This window comes from Saccostrea cucullata, unplaced genomic scaffold (assembly GCF_032062105.1).
Source record: "Saccostrea cucullata isolate Sc308-1 unplaced genomic scaffold, CSIRO_AGI_Scuc_v1 ctg1662, whole genome shotgun sequence".
NCBI classification, from domain to species: domain Eukaryota; kingdom Metazoa; phylum Mollusca; class Bivalvia; order Ostreida; family Ostreidae; genus Saccostrea; species Saccostrea cuccullata.
Window position 1 is genome coordinate 27,415 of NW_026919092.1, and position 23,611 is coordinate 51,025.

The following is a 23,611-nucleotide window of genomic DNA, read 5'->3' on the forward strand; positions in this document are numbered from 1 at the left end:
GTTTCTATGGGTTTAATCCCCAGATGAAGAAATGTCGTACCCACAAGAAGATTTTCAAGTCGGGAATGTTTAATGAGGGTGGCTGGAGATACTACACACCTGACTGTATGTTTATATGTCATTTTTCTTTATTACATTTTCCATAAATCAGATAAATATTATGAATTTTCATCGCTCAATAGTATTAATTAATTCTAAGTAATAGTTTTGTCTTATTATTTCTAATAACTTCAATTTTGGTAATAAGAATATGCTTCACAAAATCCACATTGCAGTTCTCATCTTAGCTTTAATTAACAGATAAACTTACTTCTTCTTTCAGGTATTATGTATCATCTGACTTAATTCTGATAGTTAACTAACTTAGCTTTAATTAACAGATAACAGTAATTAGAAATATGATGTATTTATTTTATATCATATGATGTATCTTCTTGTATATACAAAGAATGATACAAGTATTATTTCTGTTAGTTATTTCTGTATCTTGTATATACATAGTCTGATTCCATTATTATTTTTATTGGTTATTACTGTACATTGCATATACTGTACATAGTATGATATCAGTATTATTCTTATTAGTTATTTCTTTGGATTGTATATAAACTATTTCTGTAGATTGTAAGTTTTTTTTTCTGCTTTAGATATACTCAGAGACTGTAAGGATATACAGACAGATGGATACTTTAATACAGGGGTGTATGAAATCTATCCCTATGGAACCAGTACAAGGCCTGTCACTGTTTTCTGTGACATGACGACAATGGGCGGGGGATGGACGGTAGGTTGTTAATTTTAATATAAAGACATATTGTAGAATTCATATTCACACTTAATGTTTTTGTTGTTCAACAGAATATAAGATGAAGAAATATGAATATTTTTTGTTTATATCATAACATATTGCTCACACAACCGTTTAAAACAATACTATACGTGTTAACTTTAAAGGCAATCCAAAAACGAATTACTGGATCCCTGGACTTTGACAGGAACTGGACGGAATATAAAAAAGGATTTGGTTCACCGGAACAGGATGTCTGGGTTGGTAAGTGTAAATTACATTAAAAAAGGAAAAGGACTATCATCCAATTCAGAGTTTGGCAAAATTTCTTTGTTGTGGAAATAAAAAAGGAAAGTTATCAAAACTCTGATCTGTAGAGTATGTAAAACGTGTTTTACGATATTTTTTGAGCGTGTTTAATTAATATCTTAAATAATAAGAAAAAGGGAATCATTTAGTGGTGTAGTCTTAATGTGTCCAAATTTAGCATCAATGTCTACAGATTAGAAAAATGATTTGATGTTTTATTACGGTATATTTATATTCTAAAATATTGATACAGGAAATGACATAATCCATCAATTTACAAAAGAAGAGACCGCTTCCCTTTATGTGTCCATTACTCTTGGGAATGGGACAACTCTGTATGAAATGTACGATGGATTCTCTGTCTCCGATGAAACAGATAAATATCAACTCTTTCTTGCAGGACCTGCCACGGGAACCTTAGGTAAATTTATCCATGTTCTTAAAATGTGGTTCAAATCATATAAACCATCATATACTGTAGTTCTTTACATTGAAAATTTTTTAAGGATTTCCATCCTTAATGCGACCAAATTTTCTACCCTTAAATGTCCTTCAGATACATAATACTCTGACATTAAATTAAAGCATTTTATAGTAGAAAAGGATTGTTCGCGAGAAACTTTCCAAATTGTCATTAATTAAGCAGTAGCTAATTAACTCAGATTACATTGTAGTCTGTAGGAAAAATTGTATTTTTTCAATAAAAAAATAAATAATAGGAAGATCAATAAAATTTAATACTGTTGGCGGAAAGATGCATTGGAATATTGAAAATAGAATGATTATTGAATTGATAAATTTTTTACCGGATAAGATTTTTAAAATTGATTTTTTTATTAATTAAAAAAATGGAGGTAGATAACTCTTAATAAAATTTAAGGTCATAAAAAAGGACACATCCTAATCTTACAAGCTAATAGTAATAAATGTGAATAATGCCTAAATAAAAAAAAGTATTCATCATCTGCATATCTGTTATGTACTTAATATCATTGAATTTGTTGCTATTAGGGATTGAATACCTTAAGTTAAAAAGACATAAAATCAGTCTGTAAACGTTTTTAATTTTATGCTATTTAATCGTATTTAAGATTTAACTCCTGGAAAATAGAATCTGTCAATTCTCAGTACATGAAATTTTAAATGACATATTTTTAAACAAAGAAAACTATGATAAAAATATTAATATTTAACCTTTCCAGTAACTAGTTGTACCTCTTATCTGTCATTGCTGTTAAGTATTATAGCATTGATCGTAAATTTCACGGAAAATTGATAATTAAATCATTGCCTGATCGGAAACATTCAAATTATAAAAAAAAACAATTTCAAAACACCTCATCTTGAATTACATTTACAATACCTATTTACTATTCAATGAAAATATAATATTTTAAAATATTGCAGGTATATCATTTGTTAGTTGGTTAATGGTTATCATTTTGGATGATATGCTTCTTTTAGCATTTTATGCATTTGAAAGGCACTTACTTTAACAAATATAAATGCATGTATTTCATTTTCTCATTACAAAAATTCCCCGTGATTTTTACCACAATAATTTTTTTATTATTATTAATCTTGAAATGTGTAACACGCCTGGGGTATATTGCTTCATTTAAATGATGGTATGTGAATCGCACAGGGTATGTTTGTATTGGATTCTTCTAATATTATCTCTCTTTACACAAGAAAGCACATTAATACCGCTCTGGGACTTTCCTCCGTATAATTTACAATAAGATTAATGTAAAATGAATCAATTTTGTCAGTGATATAATCTAATTCACCCTAAACCAACAGTGTCAGAACTATTGGCACCGATTCTTAAAAAAGTAATGTCTCTCATTATCTACTGATTTTTCCAACGACCCGGCCATTGGTAATACATCCATTTCCCCCCAAAAAAGAACCACAACCCATTTGACTTGACCCTGCACTATCAGTTTATAATGAAGAACTCTATAGTTTGTCTATTCCTTTTGTGGAAAATAAGCTATGCCATTGAAATTATGAAAAAAAAAACTTAGCCACTTTGTCATTTATTGTTTTCGTTCGTCAAGAATGCGGATCTCATGCTCTGGATTTGAGATGCCTAAAGTTTCCCAACTAAGGATTCTAAACTGCGAACCCTAACCCTTTTTCTGTCAAGAAGTGTTTCTAATAAACCTTTCAGTTCTGTAATCTTTTCAGTAGGAATTCTTATGCACATCTGAACTGTATCTATTTCTTTTCCTAACACGAGGCCCATGGGTGACTTCGATCACCTGAGCACATGTGAAAATACACAAGTCAGCTCAGCATTGAAAAGTTCACTTGTTGGAGGAGGGGGAGGGGGGTTGGAATTTTCTATTACTCGAGAATGTCACCATTTCAATGAAACATACAATTATAATTCTGTCATACTTAAAAACAAGATTTTTAAAGATTTCTCTAACATATTATTTGATCTGCCATTGTGACCCCTCATTCCCCCCCCGTCCTTTTCCAGTTCAACATTATTTGAATGAATTCAATTTTTCACTACTTGCAGATGCTTACATGTCAAATTGACTAAATAAAACTTTTCCGTTCCGGTGAAGATTTTCCCTCTTTATTCTTCCTATATATTTTTATGCAAAAATTTGATTCTTCATTGGGACCACACCCTAATCCCAATGGTCATTATATAAACAATTCCTGAATATAAACCACCCGAGGATTCTTCCATTAGTTCCAAATACTAATCATGGAAATAATGTTCTCCAGAAAATATTTAAAAGTATATATTCCTATGAAAATTTGATCCTACACTGAGTCCCCACCCCACCCCTTGAGTTCTTATTTGAACAATCTAAAAACTACACTACCTCAGGATGCTTCCATATGAATATCACCAATTATGCCATGGCTTTGCTGTTCTTGAAAAGATTTTTTAGATTTTTTCCTAAATATGTCTATGTAAAACTTTGATTGTCCATTATGGCCCCACCCTAACCACAGGAGTCATGATATAAACAAACTTGAATAACCTACAACTTAGGATGTTCCTATATCTATATCACTAATCATGGCTTTGCTGATCTTGAGAAGAAGATTTTTGAAGATTTTTCCTATATATTCTTCTGAAAAAATTTGATCAACCATTGTAGCCCCGCCCTACCCCCGGGAGTCATTATTTGTACAAACTTGAATCTACACTACCTGAGAATGCTTCCACAAGAGTTTCATCTTTCCTGGCCGAGTGGTTCTGGGGAAGAAGATTTTTTTTTAAAATGGTTTTATATATTCCTATGTTATACTTTAATCAGCCTTTGTGGCCCCGCCCTACCACTGGGGGTCATGAAAAAAAAATCATATGGAATAATTTATCACAAAATATCAAAATGAAGAAAAGTAATTAAAAACATCTAGCTGAATATCTTATGTACAAGTGTATAGGTACCCTTATATATCTGGGAGAAAACACCTCCAGCTCAAATACAGTCTATCTATTGTCTCCCAGATAAGCTTTGTAGAACAACATGCTTATTCTGCAATGGCTTTATGAATTATAATTCATCTTTAATACATTTTAAAACATTACGATAATCTTATGGTGAATTTTCTTATATACTTCAGAAAAAAAGATTAAATATACTCTTGATATGATAACGTATTTCTTGAGGTTTTCTTATTTGTTTTCTAGTCTACAGTACATTTTGTATTTGTAAATTTTACATGCAGTCAGGGATATTATGCTATTCAAAAATAATATCTTTTCATTTTTTTCATTATAAAATCCATAATAATATTTTTCCATGATATATCAAATTTCAAAACTTGCTGAAACGCACCCCATATATCAGAAACATTTTGACATTTTAGAATAAGATGTTTATTGTTTTCTTTTACATTTCTACAAAAAACACACATTTCATTTTCAGCAGTTTTCCATTTCTTTAACATTTCTCTATTACACAATAAGTTATTTAATAATCTATAATTGAAGTCTGATATGCCTCTATCTGCAATTGCTAATATTTTTTGTTCATATATAGATTTCCATGCTGTTTTTGGAATTTCAAACAATTTCTCATAATGATATAGATGTAGTGGATGTTTGAATTTATCATGACATAGAATATTATAAATCAATTTTGAAGTAATATCAAACACTGTCACTTGATGATGGTATAGTAGATCATATGAATTATTTTCGAATATGATGTTTTCATAACGTATATCTGTAAAATCATCATCTACTAAAGCTTTCAAAACTACATTTTTCATTATCATATATTCACAAATACAATTTCTCTTACATACAAGTTTATCATAAAACCATTCTATCGGTTGCATACCATTTTTGTCCACAATATCACCAATATATTTAAATCCAATTTTCAGCCAATTTACAAAACATAGTGGCTTTTTTATTTTTAATTTTATCATCACACCACAGTGGTTCCTTTAATAAAGCATTCAAATTTTGTTCTCTTTTGCTTCTTTTACATTCATTAAAAATGCGAGCATTTCTTCGTAAAACAAATGAAAGTTTTACATAATTCGATAAACTTTTGTTTCAATAATGTTTGTTTTACATATATATTTCTTTCTCTAGACAAATTATCAACAAATAGGAATAAGGAATTTGTTTTACTTAATATGTTTTTAATCCACGATACTTTTATTGATTTTAGTTTTAAAGGTACATCAACAATACCTATTCCTCCAATCTGAGTGTTTCTGTTTATTAGGTCTTTTAATTCCATACAAAATTGAAAATTAGACTTTGTATTTTTTCTACTGTATTTTCATTTAGAAAATTTAAAATTGATCCAATATATATAATTTTTTTATATTTCTAGACTATTAATTACAAAGACTTTGTAAAAAATTGTTAATTTTCATTTTTTTCATAGACTCATAAAGTCGTCTACAATTTTTGTCCAATTTTTATTGTACCTTATTTCCTTATCATGTCCTATGAAGATCCCTAGAGCTTTTATACAGGAATAATTGAGGTAAACATTTTCTATTTGGCGATACAAATTTTTCCATTGACCTGTTAAGAGACACTCTGTTTTGGACATATTTAGTTTCACACAAGATACCTAAATGAACTTTTCTATAACCTCTAAAGAATGTTTAAGGGTCTTCTTATCTTTTGAAGGAAGTGTGCAGTCATCTGTATGTTGTATTATCTTTATACATGTAATATCAGTCAGTCCAGGTTTTTGAAAACCCTTTATGTTAGGATTTAATCTAATATCAATGGCTAATATTTCTACTACAAATAGGAATAAAATAGCAGAAATAGGTCACCCTTGTCTTATACCTCTATGCATATCACATGTTTGAGATATTTACCATTATCTTTATTCTAAATATAGGCTATTCATATAAAATGGTGATCCATTTCAAGAAATTTTCTCCAAAATTATATTTTTTAAGAACTTTCAATATAATATTCCATTCTACAGAGTCGACAACCTTTTGGAAATCAAGGAATAACAATACTGAATCCGAGTTATTTTCGTCCGAATATTAAAAAATATCAACATTCAATCTTGCATTTTAGGCTATATCGCGCCTTTTTATATATGTTGATTGATTTACATGTATTGCATAATTTACCACTGTTAATTGACAATACGTCGTCGATATATCAAAATGTCGAGTTAAAGACCACAACAAGTGTTTTCTTCTTTTCACGCATAAGATTTTGCACAAATTCTGCACATTATGAATACAAAATTATGTCTGGTATTAACGGAGCGCAATCTGAACTCATTTTTGATATCGACCTTGCCTAGTTCAGCACCCTGACCTAACTCCGAATAATATCAACCAGAGAATAAAAAGAGGCGTATTAAACTAAACAAATCTGGATCTATAAATGCATTGATGCCAAGGGAAGGAACGTAAGACAGATGTGTTATCATCCTCAAACTTCCACATGACTTTGGCACTAAACCTACCGGCGAGATGTGTAGATTAGGCATGGAGGGGAGGGGGTTAGAAAATGGACCCAAAACTTTGCCCTCTTTGATTTCCTTTGTTATTTTTCTCTTCTAATTGAACATTGTGTTGATGAGCTGACACTAGATTATTTTAAAAAATACCTATTCTTGGCCCAAAACTAGATCCATTTGATAACCCATCCAGTACCTCCTTAGCTGCTTGTCTTACTGGGTATTTATGCAAATAAATGGATATCCCATCAACCCTAATTGGAGAATGACCTAGGTTCCAAATTCCGATGCCCTTGGAATTGCTTATATCTTGTGAAGGTGGAGGGTGCTCGTGGTCCCCATTGTCTAGCCCGTTGAAGGAATCCTTATCCCGATGGGTGAAGCTGTCGCTGGCTGAAATATCATACGTTCCGTTGAAGATAAGAAGGACAATTCAACAATGAGTGCTCCCGCCAACATTTCAAACATTCCTGCAAATATGAAATTGGACTTTTAATGTAAAATCCCTGAAAATTAAAAGCATACCTTTTTTCTCCAAACTTAAATGTATTTAGCATAAATAGAGAGAAATTAAGGAAAAATAAAGACAATAAGCATCAGACACTTTCATCACCAACCTTTTTGCCTCGCTGGTTCATGGAAAAGGGAAGATAAATCCAGAAAACAGATGTAACTAAAATGTTGACATATTTTGACAAATAACAAATTTCTGGATTTCTGATATAAGTGATCGATACTAATAATAAATTTATATTTAACTGTACAGGGTGTATCTTTGATAACAAGGCATATTACCAGACAAGTTAAAATCGCAAGTGAGTTAAGGCTAAATATGGATATTTTTATGCAAATAAGCTAATGAAAATTCATAATTTGTATATTTTATGTACAGGGAAGGTTCAAATTGATTTTCTGATACATACTCATTACCCACAGTTTATGAATGCAAGTGAACATTATGACGTCATATTATGACGTCATTGTTCTCTCCCATTCAATGTAATAAATCATATAAACAAAATCACGTCGGCGCAAGGGCTTATCCTATCTAATTTAAAATAAACAATGTATAATATTAAAGTGAATATTCTTAAAATTGATAAAATTGCTGCACAAATCCTATGCACTTTCTCAATTGATAAAAATTCTGGGAACCTTACCCTGGACACTGAATTTTTACCGTGTTAAAACTTAAAACTGCACGAATGGTAAGTAACCAATTGCACTGCCGACATTTGTGCAGCAATATCTTAAATCCTTGGAATATCCTGCGTCGTCTTATAGCTTGTTTCTGTAAATCAAACTACGGCGAAGTGATTTTGTTGATGTTTCTTATAAAGTTGTGTAGTAGAGGTGGATGACGTCATAATATGATGTCATGTGTACTGACTATTGCATGTCGTGGGTACCAAGATTGTATTAGAAAACAAGTATTAACATTTTCTGTGCGGCAGGTAGAGTAGTAATGGAATTTAATTAGATATTTTGTATAGAAATTTCCATATGTAGCATTAACTCACATGCGATGCGGTGGTATTCTAATTCTGCAGAAGACAACCTGAGAAGTTGTGTTCTGTCTTAGATGCATATCCGTGTTATTGACAATAAATCAAGTGTGTTTTAAATCCATTATGTCTGTTAATATTTCTCTACTTCTACAGGTGACAGTATGCTCAATACCGGCTATGCTGGGGCCGATCTGTCCGGGATGTACTTTAGTACCCCAGAGAGAGATAACGACGGGTCCAGTAAAAACTGTGCTGCTCTCAGTAACCATAGAGGAGGCTGGTGGTTTAACAACTGTAACTGGGCCTTCCTCAACGGTCAGTTGTATCCAACAATCTCCTACTGTAAATGGTGTTATACATTAGAGATTGGGGCATCGATAAGGGAGACAATGATGATGATAAGACGTCACTAGGTAAACAACTTAAATACTACCAAATGCTGACTTTTTGGTATTTCATTATATATATTTAATGGTTTAATGAGAATTTTGATGAGCAATAAAAAGTTCACTTTGATGTCTCTGAAAATATTTAAATATTTTTGATTCTTGTTTCTTTTATTTTCAACAGATGGATGCCTTAAAATCGAAATCATCGATCAGAAAAAAAGAGACAATTTTTAGTCAATCTTAATCATGAGGTTTCATTTACATGTTTTTATGCGCCAGGATCGATAGATCCGAGGCGTATATTACTTTTGTTCTGTCTGTTTGTCTGTTTATTTGTTTGTCTGTCTGTTGTCAACATTCACCTTCAGCATAACTTTTGAACCTTGATAGACAGAGATTTCATGTTTGGTATGCATAATTCACTAATAAAGTTCTTTCAAAAGACACAAAGATCAATGACCTTGTGACCTTAAATGTTTACTATATGCTAAAACAGCTTTTTCGAACTTTCTGCATAACCTTTGAACCATAGGAGATACAGACTTCATTTTTGTATGCATACTTCACTTATAAAGTTCTTTCAAATGACACCAAGGACAATGAACTTGTGACCTCGACTGTAAACTACATGCTAAAAATAGCTTTTTCGAACTTTTGCCATAACATTCAAACCATAGTAAATAGAGACTTTATATTTAGTATGTATACTCCACTAATAAAGTTTTTTCAATTGACACCAAGGACAATGACCTAGTGATCTTGACTGTGACCTTTATGCTAAAATAACTTTTTCGAACTTTCGCCATAACGTTTGAACCACAGGGGATACAAACTTCAGTTTCCGTATGCATACTTCACTAGTAAAGTTCTTTCAAATGACACCAAGGTCAATGACCTTGTTGACCTTGACTGTAAACTACATGCTAAAAATAGCTTTTCCGAACTTTCACCATAACTTTTGAACCATAGGAGATAAAAACTTTATATTTGGTATGCATACTCCACTAATAAAGTTCTTTCAAATGACTTTAAGACCAATGACATTGTGACCAATATACTAAAAATAAATTTTGGAACTGTGTTGCCGTCGGGCGCATAGTGTTTCACAAACATTTCTTGTTTTCAGTGAAATAATGTTTACTTCATGAAGAGAACACGCGTAAAACAATTATATTTGAGGGTGTGTGGTAGAACTGTTTGTAAAGCAATGTTATTTTTCTTTACCGAATGTTCTAATCAAGAGCTGAACCTAAAGTTTTTGTGTTGTAATAAATTGGTAAAATGTTAAGATGTTTTTGTTCTTACTTAAAACGCTGCCACATGAATACCATGGAGTCTCCATTTGAAATTTTCGAGAGGGACGTTAAACAATATACAATCAATCAACAATCATGAAGATGCTTGTACGGAAAATAGGGATATGGACTGATCTATTGTAGATCATTTTATAGTGGAAACTGTCTTATCAGACAAATGTACAATCCGTTCCCTTTGAATTCAGACATTTATTTTCATTCTCATTTCTCCTAATATTCATGTTCTTTAAAATATGCAATTCGAAATCATCTTTTAAAAACAAAGTTTGTCTTGGAATACATGTCTTAAGAGACAGGTGTTACATTATTAAACATATTCATGTGATATAATTAGGATCACTTGATGTGCATGCTCTGCAGTACATTATATCCAAGATTGCTATTTTTCTAAAGAAATACTCCCTATCTTTTGCCTTGTGCGATATTTTCAAAGGATGATTGATTGCATATTGTTTTACGTCCCATTCGAGAATTTTTTAATTAATGTAGAGATGCCACAATAAGGCTTCAAATTCTTACCCTTACCCGGCACCAGGGCTATTGAGCAGGGAGGTATCTGTATTGTGCCAACGCCTTCGTGACGCTGAACCTTGGTTTTAAAGGTGTCATCCAAAGAACCAGCAACTTGCACTTAAAAGTGCCGAGTGCATGGCAAAGGAACATTTGCTACCCATTTTTATAGATAAAGGTCAGTCCAATCTTCCCAAGTGAAGAGTTTCTGATCCGCTCCGCTCCACATAAACCCTTGACGGAATTGGCTAAGTTTGACGGGGTTAACTGTCACGCCATCTAGTGAGATTACACATTTTGAACTCTACTGACCTCTGCTATTAGCCAATCGGAGTAAACGAATTCAACAGAGAATTCGAGATAATATTGGTATTCGGTAATAAATTCAATATAACACAGCTAAAAAAAACTAAGACAACCCTGTAACTGGGCTACTTAATGATATAGACGTTATGCTTGGGACTAAAACTGGCGTGTTTTTTTCTGTTTACGATTTAGTTTCAGTTTAAATAAAACAATGATTTTGATTGGTTCATGCAAACTTGCATGAGGCCAATCAGAGGACGCATTTCTAACCCCATCAAACTTAGCCTATTCGGTCAAGGGTTTATGTGGAGCGGAGCGGATCAGAAACTCTTGACTTGGGAAGATGGGTCAGTTCCAACCGAAATTCGATCTCCAGATCACGAAACCAGCATCAAGGGATAAAAAATATAATTATGATATAAATTTACAAAGCAATTTTTTCTACGATGAATTTTTTTTTTCATTTTAATTCTGTGAAAAAAATAAAGCTTTCATGATTGACATAAATTGTATTTCTTATTGCAATTAGTACAAAATTATTTTTTATCATTAATATATTGATATCAGTTTTTCAAGAGTTGTCATTCCTACGCTCCCACACACCTCTGTCAACCTTTGTATACAAAATTCTTAAAAAAGTAAATGCTGATTAATTGAATCAAGAAGAGCTTTAAATAATAATATTTTTTAGTAAAACAAACTTATTTTTAATAAACCGTCTCCTATACACCCTTCCCGAATTTTTAATTTTAACTTAGCATAACCAGGAAATAAATTGTTTTAAAGGATGATAGTTTTAAAATAAATAATAAAATTTCATCTTTATTTAGTCAAATTAATTATGATTCGAACTTTAAATATCACTTATTAACACTTTTACAAGGTCTTGTACAACAAGTGCTAAAAAAGGTGTTTGAAGCGCCCTTGAAGATAGCCCCGGAGAGGGATTTGCTATTTTGATAGGGCTTAACATTTTAAATATCATTGAAAAGTAATAATAACAGGTTTGTGTAACTTACAGGTCTTACTTATGTTTTGGGGTGTGTGATATACAGTAAAACGTAAACTAATCGCGTTTCCTGAATATTAATATTATTTATTTATTGCATGATAGTGGCGGAAATATGAAGATTCCATGACAACAACAAATACATGTAATAGATTATTTTCAAATTACGGATCGAGTGCATTGAAATAGAAGTAGAAACAAACCCAGATCGTATGAGACAATAGACCATGTACATGTATGTAAGAAGTCCATGCATAATTATTTACTTATTTTCTTCTCAACTTAATGTATGCTGTATTTTATTACTAAGTATGTAATAAACATATTAATACACACCCTTCAGCCCTCTGGCTGATATTGGTGTCTCGGGCTGATACAGGATGTGATATGGAAAAGGGTATGTAATATTCTCTGTTTATACAAAATATGCTATAATAACGGGAAAACGGGAACTTAATTATGTCATATTTCTAAATTAATAACAATTTGATCAAATTGAAAAATGCCAGCTAAGGTCACATGTATAGTTGTGCAAATGAGAACTATATATAAAGTAAAACAAAGATATTCAATTTAAGGGGTCATTTGAGACACATAATCATTAATTGAGGCAAAACGATTTCAGATAATTTTATTTTCATTCCTTAGAACATCTTGCTATTGTCCTAACAGATAAAGCATGTTCAATTCGTCAAGAGAGAAGAAGAGAGAGAGAGAGAGAGAGAGAGAGAGAGAGAGAGAGAGAGAGAGAGAGAGAGAGAGAGAGAGAGAGAGAGAGAGAGAGAGAGAGAGAGGTAAGAGCAAGAGCCACTTTGGGCCTTATTTGGCCCTGAGAATTTCTAAAAAATTAAAACCAGTAAGTCTTGGTTGCAAATGCAGTATTTATCACTTGGAGTGTTGGTGACCACGTATCTATTAATCGTGACGTAATTTCCCATCTAGTCAATGCATTATAAAATGCGTCATTTTCCTCATATCCTGTAAATTCCTTTGAACATGACCTATGGTTGAAGTATTTTTTAAATATTCCATGTAGAGCACAACCTCTGATCCAAAAGATGCAAATACATAATGAAAGCTCTGTTTCTGGAGATAAAAAAACATGTTTTATTTTTTGGATCGTGGGCTGTGCTAATATTTTAATTCTTTGTTGAAGGTAGTCAAAAACGCATTTTTTCTGCAAAGGTTGATTCTCTATAAGGCCATTTTCCGGCCTACGATAAAATCACTGTAAAATATGATTTTATATAATTGTAATCATTCTACTTCTTGATTTTGATGTTTGTTTTTCAGCACCGATCAACTAAGTCACGTGATTAAGATATAAAAAACGACCGTCAGTTAAAGAAAAATTGAGGGTAGGTCTATTCAGATAAAGTTTCTATGCATGTTTCTGAACGTAATTGATCAGAAATTGTTTATCTATGTCGGAAACATATCAGACCTAAGTAATAAATTCGAGGATTTTTTAGATTTAAGGTTCAAAATATTTTTATGACAAGAATTCCGATACATCCACATTTTGCATATTTTGAACGTAAATCTTTACAAAATTCACACCGTATGATGCTGAAAAAATTTGATTAGAATTTAATTCAAAGTATTATATCATATATAATTAAATTGTAATTGTATATAATTTCTATAGATGTGGTAGGTACCTATTTCACGCATAAAATGCCCCTGTGAGAAATGAGGTTTCTAAGTTTCTATTGAACTATAAAAGTTCTGTATCAAATGTTTAAAGCACTGAATGGATTTAAATTGTGATTAAATAAAACTGAAATATTAATTATTGAAAGAAATTCAACAATTGCACAAAATAAGGAATGAGGTAACAGCATAAAAATATGATTGCAGGTACATGTTGGCTATCCATATACATGTAAATAGTCTATACATATAACTCAGAGCGGTTGCATTAAAATATACATCTCTAAATAAAATGAAATAACGTCGTAAAATGGCTTTGCTTTTATTTAATTACTCGTGTTCCATATATTAAATTAAAAATGCCATCTAAACTCTATGTACTTACATCTATAAAAGTTGAGAACCCCCCCCCCCCCCCGGTTTCTTACGGCACAAAATAAAAAAGGAGTAGAATTTTAAGAGTTACTTCCACTATGCATATCAGAAGTTATCGTATATATACAGATTTAAGAGTTCTAAAACATCCCAGGTACAAAATGGACCTTAAGGGTTTGATGGCCCTTTGCACCTTTGAAACCTGTAGGTTAAATTCAGTCTCTTTCCCATTGCAGCATCAAAAACATGTTTAACACGGGTAGTGACTGTTCCAACCTAAGTCTTTAGCATTTAAAATAAATGTCATGGGTCTTTTGGATATTATCTGTTTAAAAAAAAGTCCCGTACCGCTTTAGGCGTTGGCCAATAATGCAACTATGCATAAATAAAAATTGTGACACTTGACCTTAAATGGATGATCCCTTTATCTGGTTGAAAAATCCTAAAATGGGGTAAAGCAACATTCAATTATCAATCACATATTACATTTAGGAATCCCTCTCCTCCTTATCAGTTTATTTCCTAAGACAGGACTACTGTTCTCGTAACATATATCGATGCTATCAAAGAAGTGTGATGAAAAGATTGAGTCCTCTCAATTAAGACCCAGTTAACAAAATATATGGATCATTTGTTACTCAAACGGAAGTGTCTCTATAAAAGTTGTGTGTATCCATAGAAAAGAAGTTGCATTTTACCGCTTCAACAAAGATGGCTTTTATCATTTCTAGAACATATACGGTACTCATACGGAAACACAAAAAATATATGCAGTACTCATAAAGGAATTTAAAGAAGTAGATATACATGTATAGATTAACTAAACTATCATTATAAATATTCATAATTATAAAGATAACTCATATTCACACCTAACAGCCTATGAAAAGTTTTTACTTCTTAATTTTTAGTAGACATTTCAACGAAACGTCTCCACTTATAATTTCATGACATCCAGTCTTCTCAGTCCTTTGATTTTAGATTTTTAACGTAAAAAGTTGACATTTTTTTGGTAAATATGCATGGCTGATATAAATCTTAGTAAATCAACAGAAAATTGTACTCTAACCAAAAGTTCATCAAAAGAAAAAATATACATAAGCTGATATCATTCATTGTGAGTATTTAGCTTTTTCTGCAAATATCGTAAAAATGAAGCGAAAAGATTTTAATTACATGTCATAACCACCTTTAACCAAACTCATAATTTGGTAGTCACTTTTTATGTTTATAAGAAATTTACATGCAAATTTTGGTGTTGGTTAAAGGTGGTTATGACATGCGTAGGAGTTATCTTACACAGCCACCCTCTTGAGTTTTCCCATTACTCTAATGCTAATACGGTCCGATAGTACCTTACTTTGTGAGCCTATATCATAAAAAATACTATTGTATTATTAACCAGCTAATATTTATCATTGAACTGGAACATAAGCCTAATGATTCATGCAAGTTTTAAGGGAAAAAATACTGTTTGAAAATTTGAAGTCATTGTAGGCCGCAAAACGGCCTTATAGAGAATGATGCTTTCTTGAACATTACAATTTCTCAAACCTGTTTTCCAATATCTAGATTCTCAAAACGAAATTTTATTATAAAAAATAAAAGCACCAATTGTCTACTTTATTTTAATATATGAAATGGGAAAGAGGGTGATAGTTAACTAATTGATAAAAGTACAGGGCCATTTTATGCATAAGATGGCTCTTCCTCTTTATACACACCAGTATCTTTAATATATGTGCTGATAAGTGTAGATTTACATTGATTTATGGTTGCATAATTCTCCTCATATAATACTTATTTAGTAGAGTTATATGTTTGGCGTAAAAGAGTAAGGTAAATGCTTCCTGAATGGTATTTGAATTAAGAGATATGTTCTTAATTGCTTTCATTTTTTGGCGTTTTATATTTGTGTTGTTGAACACTAACTATTCTACTCCATGTAGTAATTCATTTATTGGTAGATTAAGATTTTTGGATCTCTTAACTTCAAATACGCAAAAAGACATCTTTATCTACTTTAGTTTGTGTCTCTTTGGCAATACGATGTTATTGACTTAATTATAAATGCTGTTAAATTCTGCACAATCAAAAACAATCTTCCTAACAGTAAAATGAGCACTCAAACTCTTTATCTATTCTCTTTGTTTGCTTTTTTGTTCACTAATTACTTGTTCTTGTCTATGCAATTACGATTCATTGATGTGACCTTTTTGAATCTAATATGTATGAAAACTAAATGCAGATGGAGATTTTTTTTTTACATCTGAAGAGAAATGGATGTTCACCTCTTATGTATCCACTTCTTTAGACTGCGATCTGTTTGACTTTAAAGATAATTATTCAATCCACACTTACATTTTTTATTTACCTAGCTTAAACCTACCATGATTTTAATCACATGATTTTTTATTTTTTGAATTATTCCGATATAAATGATCAATAATTACTATATTTGTTACAATTTTGGGTAAATAAATGCTTTCTTCCTAACAACAAAATGAATTTGAATAAGCATATCTACATTAGATTAAAAAAACTTCATAAAAATCCATACAAAGATACATAGCGGGTCCAGTTAATGGTCTACCAAACATCATTGTTTTTCTCAGCATTGTAAAGGCTGCATAAAGAGGGCGGGGCCTGATTTTTACGGGAAAGGTTTACTGTGGAATCACACAAAAAACTATTTCTCATAATACCAGAAAATGAAATCAATTTTAAACTGAGTGTAATAAAAAAAATCAAAACTGATCAATGCGTTAAGTTTTTTTGCTTGTTATAATTAACTCCCACCTAGCAGCTTATAAACAAGTCACTGGTTCATGTGATTGCATTGAACTTCGTGTTGTAAGAGGAAGATATATTTTTTTTTACAGTGAAAATGCCTTTTATGATTTAATAGAATATTATTTACATATTTAAGATAGACAGTTGATACCAATTAAACGTTTAAAGTGCAATTATTCATTAATTAAACAGAGAATGTACTGAATCAATTTTTACATATTTTTAAGTAAAGGGTTTGTATGTTTAACATCGAGCACCTAAATAAATCGCTTTGTCGCAAGAAAATATGCTTAATAAATCTTAACCATTTTTTGAATATAAATATTTAGGATATGTTCTTTAACGTGAAAAGTGATGCTTCTCTCCAGAAATCGGGAGCATTATTTAATAAAAACATAAAATGCTTTGTACAGGTCACACATATTTCAACTGCAGCTACACAACATGAAATGTATCGTAATAAAATGCGAATTCTATTTAAAGCAGCAGTACTTTTAAGGTGTATGAAAATGATTCATAACTTGATTTTCTTTTAATTTAACTAGGGTATGCACTTGCAATATCGAAATTTGTGTATGACCTTCAAGCAGTACACAATATATGTATTTATCAATATATTATTTATATATGTAATTTATCAAACTTAATTCAATATAGAGTTTGATATCCAATATAATTTCTATACATCTTAATGTCATCTGGTACTATAATAGCTATTTAAAAATAAATCAGTATTAAAAACGTATTTTTTTAAACATGTCTTCCATTGATTTTTAGGAACGCGTTAACAATGCTTCGTTTCAAATTCATTTTCCTTGTTGTTTGGATGTAAGTTTTTATTTCGAATGCAATTGTAAGTAATTAGTAATCATCAATATTGGATTTGTTGATTGGATGTAAGCTTTTATTTCGAATGTAATTGTAAGCCATTAGTAATCATTAATATTGGATTTGAAAAAAAGCCATATAACGATAATCGAATCTGAGGTAAAATGCAAATATAAAAGTTTAATGTTATGCTAACTGTGTGGAGTTTGAATAATTCTTTTTAACGTCAAATTACCTCGAATGACGTCCCCTCTTAAGAATGCAGTACAAAGGAATATATATACATCAGATGTGAACATCCATTTCTCTACAATATGATAAACGTCCTCATGAGCATTTAGTTTTCATACATATTGGATTCTAAATGGTTATATTACGGAATTCTCATGGCAAAGACAAAAAGAAGTTATTAGCGAAAAAGCAAGCAAACAGTTGTAGTGTTGCTGAAAAACCACACAACAGATCAATATTTGTTTCAGTGCCGTTTTGAGCTTGGCCTTATTTGATGCGGCAGCACAATTTTAAGCTTTGCAGCTTCCTGAACAACTATTCATTGTCTTATTCATCCTAAGATCTCACTTAAAACACCCTTATAAAGCAGGTCAAGGTCTTTTGGGAAGACAATTTCAGAATTTTGTAGAATCAATCAAGAGAGGTACTATAGTATATGAAAATATGAAAAAGGCAAAATCAATGAATAAAATAATTTAATAGCTCCATGAAATGTACCTGTAAAACCTGGGTTAATAATTGTTCAACTTTTCACGATTTAAAAATTTAACATGCTTATTATATGTTCTTGGATAAACAAAAAAGTAAATAATACATCTCAATACTATGATCAAGTCTTTAAAATGTTGAGAAACTCTCATGCTCCATTTGTGGGAAGGATTTTCAGTCTTGGGGATGTTACAATTTGTAATCTTAGTTGAGCAAAAAAAAAAAAAAAAAAAAAAAAAAAAGAGAGAGAGAGAGAGAGAGAGAGAAACATCATACTTTTAATTAATATTTATTTAGGGGAAACATTAAAGCGACGGTAGTTTCTAATGTTCAAGATCAAATAGCATGTACAAGTAGTATATTGAGGGGGGAGGGGGCTTTTCCAAAACATACCAATATTTACAGTTGAAAATGTCCACTAAAAATTCCACCGGTCCCTCCTATACAAAATAGTTTTTTCTACAAATTGTTCTGACAATTTCCTTCTCTTTTTTATGCGCTAGTCTCCAAGTTTTTTCAGATAACTTGTCATAAACATACCCCCGCCCCCCTCTTTTAAAATGAAACTTAACTACGTGCCTGTATACTTGCTAATTTTTCCCCCTTGCTCACCGGTTCTTATGGGCCTGAGTCTACAATGTTTATGAAGATAAAATGACCAACTTTTCAACAAGAGAAATTTTTTATTCAGATTTAATAATATTGTACCCACAACGACATGCTGTAAACATCTTGATGCATGGTCTCAAGTTCTATGTGTTATTTTTTTAATTTCTCGTTATAGCTGCAAAAATACATCATAGATATCCACCTTTTTAAAATTATTATTGACGTACAGGCTATAAGTAATAAAATATACAATATATTAGCAATATTTACCCTAAAGTCTGCTAAGAAGACACAGCAGCTAATACGACCGGAAGTCTTTCTATGCCTTCCGGTGAGGGCGCTCCGAAAACATGAAGATAATTTGAGTCAGCGGTCCCTCTATTATATGTCTCTGAAATAACATAGTATAACCCACTCTGTACTGAATTAAGTTTGGTCCCATCAATGGACAATTACGTGATAAACACATAGTATATATATACTATATGTCGGTCAATAACAATTTTATAAAGCCAAAGGGCATATCCTAGTGGAAATCAAAGATATAAGCTATTGATTGTTTTTGCATACTTTGTACTTTCTGGAAAGTGTTGCTGCTTTAAATAAAATGTTGATTTTTTTTTGGTTAAATTCCAGGTAAATAGGCTAATGAAGAAATATGTTTGACCATTACCAAGTATTTTATGTACTTTTAAAGTCTCGCTTTCGATTTAACGATAATAGCAATACATTTCAAGTTAAGGAAAATATCCTTTTTTTATCTGTAACAATGGTAAAAATTTATTACCTGAATACTCTTGCAGAAAGGTGATTTAATAGGACATCTCGAGGTCAAACCTGTACACAGAATCACGGTAAAATTCATTAAATACATCCTCTTGATAATTATTGAATGATCGAACTAAACAAAGATTTTACATTGGTAATAATAGCCTTATCTTTAAAAAAAAAAAAAAAATAGAGTCATGTTTTAATGCGTTAAATGATTAGGTTATACCACTATTTTAAAAAAAAAAAATTTTATACGAATTGTTTTATTGATTATAAATGATGTTTGGAAGAGACAAAACATCATTGAAGGTTACAACCCTAACAAAAAATACTATAGTTAACTATAGTTAACTATAGTTTACTATAGTTAACTATAGTGATAACTTTGACACTTTGAAAACTTTGATTCACTATAGTGATAACTTTGACACTTTGAAAAACTTTGGCGAAAACTTTGACACTTTGAAAAACTTTGGCGAAAAGTTTGACACTTTGAAAAACTTTGGCGAAAAGCTTGACACTTTGAAAAACTTTGGCGAAAACTTTGACACTTTGAAAAACTTTGGCGAAAACTTTGACACTTTGAAAAACTTTGGCGAAAACTTTGACACTTTGAAAAACTTTGACGAAAACTTTGATACTTTGAAAAACTTTGGTGAAAACTTTGACACTTTGATAACCTTTGGCGAAAACTTTGATACTTTGAAAAACTTTGACACTTCAAAAAACTTTATCTAAAACTTTGATACTTTGAAAAACTTTATCAAAAACTTGGATACTTCGAAAAACTTAATCGAAAACTTGGATACTTCGAAAAACTTTATCGAAAACTTGGATGCTTAAAAACTTTGAAAAAGTTTATTGAAAACTTTGACACTTTAAAAAACTTTATAAAACTTTTATTCTTCGAGAAACTTTATTGAAAACTTTGACACTTTGAAAAACATTATCGAAGTCTCTGATCTTTTGTAAAACTTAATCGAAAACTTGGATACTTTGAAAAACTTTATCAAAAAATTAACACTTTGAAAAACTTTGTCGAAAACTTGGATATACTTTAACACTTCGAAAAACTTTATCAAAAACTTTGACACTTTAAAAACTTTATCGAAAACTTTGAAAAAACTTTATCGAAAACTTTGAAAATTTAAAAAACTTTATCGAAAACTTGGATACTTTAACACATAGAAAAACTTAATCGCCAACTTTGACACTTTAAAAAACTTTATCGAAAACTTTGAAAATTTTAAAAACTTTATCGAAAACTTGGGATACTTTGAAAAACTTTATCCAAAAGTTTGATAGTTTGAAAAACTTTATCAAAAATTCTGATACTTTGAAGAACTTTGGCGAAAACTTTGACACTTTGAAAAACTTTTGCGAAAACGTTGACACTTTGAAAAACTTTGGCGAAAACTTTGACACTTTGAAAAACTTTGACAAAAACTTTGACACTTTGAAAAACTTTGGTGAAAACTTCGACACTTTGAAAAACTTTGGCGAAAACTTTGACACTTTGAAAAACTTTGGCGAAAACTTTGACACTTTGAAAAACTTTGGCGAAAAACTTTGACACTTTGAAAAACTTTGACGAAAACTTTGACACTTTGAAAAACTTTGACGAAAACTTTGACACTTTGAAAAACTTTGACGAAAACTTTGACACTTTGAAAAACTTTGGCGAAAAACTTTGACACTTTGAAAAACTTTGACAAAAACTTTGACACTTTGAAAAACTTTGACGAAAACTTTGACACTTTGAAAAACTTTGGCGAAAAGTTTGACACTTTGAAAAACTTTGACGAAAACTTTGACACTTTGAAAAACTTTGGCGAAAAACTTTGACACTTTGAAAAACTTTGACGAAAACTTTGACACTTTGAAAAACTTTGGCGAAAAGTTTGACACTTTGAAAAACTTTGGCGAAAAGTTTGACACTTTGAAAAACTTTGGCGAAAACTTTGACACTTTGAAAAACTTTGGCGAAAACTTTGACACTTTGAAAAACTTTGGCGAAAACTTTGACACTTTGAAAAACTTTGGCGAAAACTTTGACACTTTGAAAAACTTTGACGAAAACTTTGATACTTTGAAAAACTTTGGTGAAAACTTTGACACTTTGAAAAACTTTGGCGAAAACTTTGACACTTTGAAAAACTTTGGCGAAAACTTTGATACTTTGAAAAACTTTATCAAAAACTTGGATACTTCGAAAAACTTAATCGAAAACTTGGATACTTCGAAAAACTTTATCTAAAACTTGGATGCTTAAAAACTTTGAAAAAGTTTATTGAAAACTTTGACACTTTAAAAAACTTTATAAAACTTTTATTCTTCGAGAAACTTTATTGAAAACTTTGACACTTTGAAAAACATTATCGAAGTCTCTGATCTTTTGTAAAACTTAATCGAAAACTTGGATACTTTGAAAAACTTTATCAAAAAATTAACACTTTGAAAAACTTTGTCGAAAACTTGGATATACTTTAACACTTCGAAAAACTTTATAAAAAACTTTGACACTTTAAAAACTTTATCGAAAACTTTGAAAATTTAAAAAACTTTATCGAAAACTTTGAAAATTTAAAAAACTTTATCGAAAACTTGGATACTTTAACACATAGAAAAACTTAATCGCCAACTTTGACACTTTAAAAAACTTTATCGAAAACTTTGAAAATTTTAAAAACTTTATCGAAAACTTGGGATACTTTGAAAAACTTTATCCAAAAGTTTGATAGTTTGAAAAACTTTATCAAAAATTCTGATACTTTGAAGAACTTTGACGAAAACTTTGACACTTTGAAAAACTTTTGCGAAAACGTTGACACTTTGAAAAACTTTGGCGAAAACTTTGACACTTTGAAAAACTTTGACAAAAACTTTGACACTTTGAAAAACTTTGGTGAAAACTTTGACACTTTGAAAAACTTTGGCGAAAACTTTGACACTTTGAAAAACTTTGGCGAAAACTTTGACACTTTGAAAAACTTTGGCGAAAAACTTTGACACTTTGAAAAACTTTGACGAAAACTTTGACACTTTGAAAAACTTTGACGAAAAGTTTGACACTTTGAAAAACTTTGACGAAAACTTTGACACTTTGAAAAACTTTGGCGAAAAACTTTGACACTTTGAAAAACTTTGACGAAAACTTTGACACTTTGAAAAACTTTGACGAAAACTTTGACACTTTGAAAAACTTTGGCGAAAAGTTTGACACTTTGAAAAACTTTGGTGAAAACTTTGACACTTTGAAAAACTTTGGCGAAAACTTTGACACTTTGAAAAACTTTGACGAAAACTTTGACACTTTGAAAAACTTTGACGAAATCTTTGAGACTTTGATTTACTATAGTTAACTATAGTAAACTATAGTTAACTATAGTTAACTATAGTATTTTTTTGTTAGGGAATTTCTTATATTTAGAAATTTATTATTTTCATCATTTGAATGAAGTTAGGCCAACAAATATATACCAGTTTTGGCATTTGTTTTTGTTTGTATCATCTGTCCTTAAAGTAACAAATTGTGTCTTTTTCTGGTATTACGAGGAAAATCTATATTAGTGTGATATCACAGTGTACATTTCTGTATAAATTAGACCCTGCACCCTTTTTCAGCTTTAACAATGATGCTTTGTTAATTATTGTTAAAGGCTAAAAATCAAATACAAAATTTTAAGCATTAGAAGAAATTCAAAATGTCCTTGTAAGATAAAAGTTCCTTTGATCTTAAAATAACTTACTACTAATGTTATCAAGAAAAAGAAACAGCAATCCAATGAAGAA

General features: G+C 30.7%; 1 protein-coding gene across 1 annotated transcript; it reads left to right on the forward strand.

Moving 5' to 3' along the window:
- The first annotated feature begins 1,438 nt into the window (after positions 1-1,438).
- On the forward strand, positions 1,439-8,953 carry LOC134279128 (ficolin-1-like). The gene is made up of 2 exons (XM_062761482.1): positions 1,439-1,517; positions 8,694-8,953. Exons 1-2 carry the CDS (start codon positions 1,439-1,441, stop codon positions 8,951-8,953), a joined length of 339 nt encoding a protein of 112 aa, XP_062617466.1.
- Positions 8,954-23,611: the final 14,658 nt, after the last annotated feature.